At 40.5% G+C, this 5,000-nt stretch overlaps 1 protein-coding gene across 6 annotated transcripts in view; it reads right to left on the bottom strand.

The window, feature by feature from the left end:
• LOC138009464 (uncharacterized) overlaps positions 1 to 5,000 on the bottom strand; it is a 124,113-nt gene that overhangs the window by 21,596 nt on the left and 97,517 nt on the right. For all 6 annotated transcript variants that reach the window (XM_068856485.1, XM_068856486.1, XM_068856488.1 and 3 more), the window contains 5 exons: positions 4,978 to 5,000; positions 4,493 to 4,825; positions 3,739 to 3,993; positions 1,177 to 1,376; positions 326 to 662 (listed from right to left, as the gene is read on the bottom strand). The exon at positions 4,978 to 5,000 is cut by the window's right edge and continues 196 nt beyond it. In XM_068856485.1, the coding sequence (XP_068712586.1) occupies positions 326 to 662; positions 1,177 to 1,376; positions 3,739 to 3,993; positions 4,493 to 4,825; positions 4,978 to 5,000 (1,148 nt within the window). The remainder of the gene's footprint in view (positions 1 to 325; positions 663 to 1,176; positions 1,377 to 3,738; positions 3,994 to 4,492; positions 4,826 to 4,977) is intronic.

Genomic DNA, 5,000 nt, shown 5'->3' with positions numbered 1-5,000 from the left:
GCTACGGGCGAAAAAAAAACAATCAAATTTTTCGCGGTGAATAAAGAAACAACTAAGGAAAGTTTTAGCGTTGCAAGTTAAGGAGTGGAGAAAGGTACACGCAAGACTTTCCGAGAAGTCGCGAATAGCGTTTTCCATGGTGAGACCGCGACTTTAGAGTTTTAATTTCAAGCGCGACACGCATAACCGCTAAGAAAACGATTTCGTACGAAGGACCATTCGTACCCCTAAATCAAACTCCATTTAAAAATTGCAAAAAACACCTCCATCGGGCGAGGAGGACTGAGGGAAGGTGGAGGGGTGGGGGGAGATTGCTATCCATTACCTGTACATTCGACTCCATCTCCTGTTAACCCATCTGGGCAAGGACCACAGTCGAAACCTGACTCGTTTGCAGGTGGCTTTAAATCAATGCACTGGACCCCCGGATAGCAAGGCTGGAAATTTTCCTCACATGCATCTAGGTCCGCCTCACAAAATATGCCGGTATAACCATTCTGACACACACACGCAAGTATATTGAATCTTTGACCACTGCTATCTGCATCATTTTCATCTACAGGTACACACGTTCCTTGATTGTGACATGCGCACACGTTTATTAATGGCCGCAGTACGGTAGCTTGCTTGGAATCATCCGCTACCACAAACTCTATATCAATCTGTAAAAAATATGAAAAGAAAATTTGCCAGTTAAAAAGATGTTCAAATTTAACCCAGCACTAAAATTTATTCTTAACCTATAACTTAAATCTTGGCTATACAGCTACATGTGCACGGTTACTCCCCCGCTGATGACAGTCTATAAAATTTTAGAAATTCAATAAATAAACTTTTTGACAGCGCTAATAAGAGTTATTGAACATAGAATTTCTATCGAAATTTATGGTATTGGTAACGAAGTACTCTTTATCAACGCATAGTTCTTATTAAATGAGTTAGATAAATGAAATGTAATATGTCGACGAAGGGGAATTGAAGAGAGTAAACCGTTGTTGCACCCAAAAATAGGACCCACGTATTAACTAACGAAAGAAACCTAGACGATGTAAAATATATCATTATTATCGTCATCATTACTGTTGTGAAAAGAAATATAATCGTCATCGTTATCTTTAACATTACGATGATGAACATTTGTTGTATTTTAACTACACTTCAGTTTTGATTAGTTACCTCTTCGGTGGTTACATTCCAAGTTAGCGTCACGGACGAAACATTGGTTGATAATTTGGCCCCTTTTGGAAGACTACCGGAGACGTTAAAGGTCACGGGATCACCGTTGGGATCTTCTGCAGTGACAGTTATGCTGACCGTTGTGTTCACTGTCAAATTAAGCTCGGAAGGCCCAGACAGAATCTTGGGGGGGAAATTATCTAAAAGAGCAAATGTGTAAGAATACGATGGTAATTTGTACATACTTTTTCAAAGGACTGTTGCTGATTTTCCGGGTTAGTTTTGTAACATGGGATATTCCCTCACCCTGAACCCCCCTCCTCCTCACTTCCTTTTTCTCTTCGCTTGCCGTTCTTTGTACCTCTATCCAATTTCTAACACTTTTTCATCATGGCAACACAATACACTTATTGAAGCATGTCATAATATCAAAACTCTGAGTTGCTTGAAATTCATGACGAAATTTCAAAAAAGGTCTAATCCAATCAAAGAATAAGGCTTGTTAAGATGAAAGTTATGATGTCAGTTATTTTGGGAGATTTCCAATGACTTGGAAACAAATGGCTTACGTGTATATGTTTCAAAGGGTCTGGTTGGGTTTACTGGAGTCTCACATCAGTTGAGATTTCAGCTATTTCCCCGTTTCCAGTCAACCTATACCTCAGCTATCAACAAAACTTGTAAATTCACTTCTCAGCCATAACCTAAGAATGTCGAAATTACTCAGCTGTCGCGGGTAAAAGTGACACCAATCTTGAGGGCCTAACATGGGGTTGGCGGGATGCGGAATAAGCCTTTTTTTCTCTGGCGAGATGCGGGATAAAAGCCGATTTGCAGGTGTGATCCGGGATGAATAGAGGTGGGCGGGAAGCGGAAAGTTCATTATTTTTATGGCGGGATGCGGTAATTCTTGATTATTACGAGCGGGGAATGGATGGACTTCCATTTACACGGGTGGTTTTTTTTCTACGGTTGGGTTCTCAACAATAAACACCGACCCACTTAACAGTCCGACTTTGTCAAAAGAAGCCAGTGAATTACTAATTGTTTACTTTGAATGGTCCTCAAAGGAAGTGTTGCCGCCAAGACTGTGCGCTCAGTAAAGCTGCTAAAATGGGAACTGGAATGCCTTCAACAGAATTTCAGTCACTTTTCCTATGACAGCACAAATTTGCTGAGCTTTATGACCCTTTATGTGGAAAATCTTCATTCTTCTGTTCATCACAAGAGCCAGGTCAATACAATGTTTCAATACCCGAGAGACTTTGGAAAAACAGTTAAGGAAGGATTAAAAAGGAACGACCTATCGGTCGGCACATTACTATACGAGTCGAGGATCATGGTATTCGCTACCTTAATGGACGCTTGGCCTATTCGACATTCCTCCAATGGAACACACTCCTGTAGGCAAGGGTTCTCACGAAGAAATTGCAATGATGCGAGATTGGGCTAAAACATATGGCACCAGGGAAGTGTAAGGTAAGAAACAACAATGGCTCGGGCTGGTACGCTGCCGGACTAGCTGTACCAGAAAGAGGTCCCCGTGAGTGACAACATTATTCTCACTTGAAATGCTGTCACGGCAGATGAAGTCACAACCGCTGACTCTAATGCCAACGGTGGACTCTTCAGCACCCCTGATCGTGATGACCATGACGTAAAGCAGGAAGAGCAAAGAGAGTATAGCTCCAGTAGCGAAGAAGAAGGGCCTGAAGAAGAAGGGTCCACAAGAAAGTGATAATCTTCAACTCAGCCGGGACGTCAAATTTTTGGTAGGAGAGACATCTCGGTTTGGCGACCCGGTGAGGTTTACTAAACATGTGATTTTTTGACTCGGTCCCACTAGAAATTCATTTTGTCGTCTTTCAATTAAGGCAACAAAGGTTGACAAAAAAAAAAAAAAGCTGAGCCCTTGACGAAATGGAAAGTGGAAAGGCGCTAGTCATTCCTGGGAAAATGCCTGTGCAGTGTTAACCCTGATTGAACAGTTGAGATTTCATTTTAAAATTTAACAGAAACTGTATCTTGAAGGCATGCAGTATGTTCGAATGTTACTGTCTTTTTGTTTCCTCGACGTGATGCTGTAAAATATTTATTCACTTCAGTATATGATTGGAATATCTCATGAAAGGATGGCAGTGAACAAAAATGTTGAATGTTCTAAAATATTGATGTTTCCCATTATGCCCCACATTTCACCAAGCTTTCTGCAGACCCACTGCTTTCCCTTTTCTTCGCTGAGTCATGTGCTGTTTTCCGATCCAAAAGAACTTACCCAAAAGTTGGTAAATTTGGGAGACTAAAACCAGCGTCTGCTTTCTACATCGTAAATAAAGAAAGAGGCTATGATGCATTTCCTTCTAAAAACCGCGTCTAGTCCAAAAATAAATGCACACTTAAAAACGGGATCGAGATGAGATGTCAGGAGCAGGTGGGGTGGTGGGATTAAAGAAAAATTAGTGGCGTGAAGCGGGCTTAGAAGGTCCTATTTTAGACCCTCAATTTTCAGCTATCACTTAAGCCTCATTCATATCTTCGTTTGTAGATGCGCTTTTAACTTACGCAATTCTTCCGATTCGCTCTCCAGCTGCACAGATATTTGTTTAGTACTCTCTCCAACTGCTGTGTCTCCTGTAGAGGCTATGTCGAATAAGCAGTTGACATCTCCTTGGCAAATAGCCTCTGCTTGCTGCCTTAAAGCGTCACTCGCGAAAGTGATATTATCCAGGAAAAGTGGCTCAAATGACTCATTCTTGAAGGTGTTTACATCTTCTCCAGGGTTATAAGCGAACAGGGATGTGTTAAACGTAACTTGCCCTGAAAATGGAAACCATTCCACTTAGTAATAAGTACAATCAACATCTTTCATTGAAATAAGCAACAGGAAGATTAGTTTTCTGATTAGCAGTTTGCAGTTTGTACATTTACAGGAGTTCACGGAGTTCACGAATTTTACTTAATCACCCATAAGGTTGGAAAAAACTCAAAATTCCCTGCTACTTTGGCATCTGCGATGAATCTGCCTTCGTAACCTCTGATGTAAGTGATATTATAGTGTTGCATAATGTATATACTGTAACAAAAAAGGAAAACAAAAAGAACATTGGCCGTATAATTGAAAAACTGTGAATTGCCCCTGAACAACAAAGTTGTTCCAAAACTAGATGGCGTTAAAAAAGAAATTACATCCCGTATTTTGATGAGAGATTAAACTTTCAAAGCCTATTTCCGAAAAAAAAGTAATTTGTAGTTCTAACTTTTAGAATACCACATTTTCCTTCTGGGAAACCAAGCTATACCCAGTCAAGTAACTTACATTTCTGTCCAAAATTATAGTGGATTTCTCTTCCTGTGGCGTTATGATTCAGTGTGGTACCATCGGGTCTCAGGAAATCATCCAATGCGTCATCATTCCAGGTGCCTAAAAGGCCTTTTGTGAAACCTTTAAATGACACAGGAGCAGCAAAGACAATGGAGAGTGACTCTTTTACTTCCGTCACTGTCACAGATATCCCAGACGGAAACGTCACAAGGAAGGAACTATTTTCGGGACGTGATACTGCTACAGAGCCATTCAGGTTCAAACTGACGTTGGTTAAACTGTCGAAACCTTGAAATACTTCTCCATCGACCAACACCTTTAAACCTCCTAAAAGTGAAAAACACGTGCGTATAAGATGAAAGGAAAAAGTAAATTTAAAATGATGCTATAATGCTCAGTTAGAAAATAATTAATTAACTAATGAATTACCTGATCAATCTGTCAATTAATTATACCATGCGTGGTGCATCGACACTAACCTCCATCCTTCAGCGCCACTTGC

The sequence above is a fragment of the Montipora foliosa genome, chromosome 7, assembly GCF_036669935.1.
Source record: "Montipora foliosa isolate CH-2021 chromosome 7, ASM3666993v2, whole genome shotgun sequence".
Classification (NCBI taxonomy): domain Eukaryota; kingdom Metazoa; phylum Cnidaria; class Anthozoa; order Scleractinia; family Acroporidae; genus Montipora; species Montipora foliosa.
The sequence above is the reverse complement of the archived record's forward strand: the minus strand, read 5'-3'. Positions and strand labels throughout refer to the sequence as shown.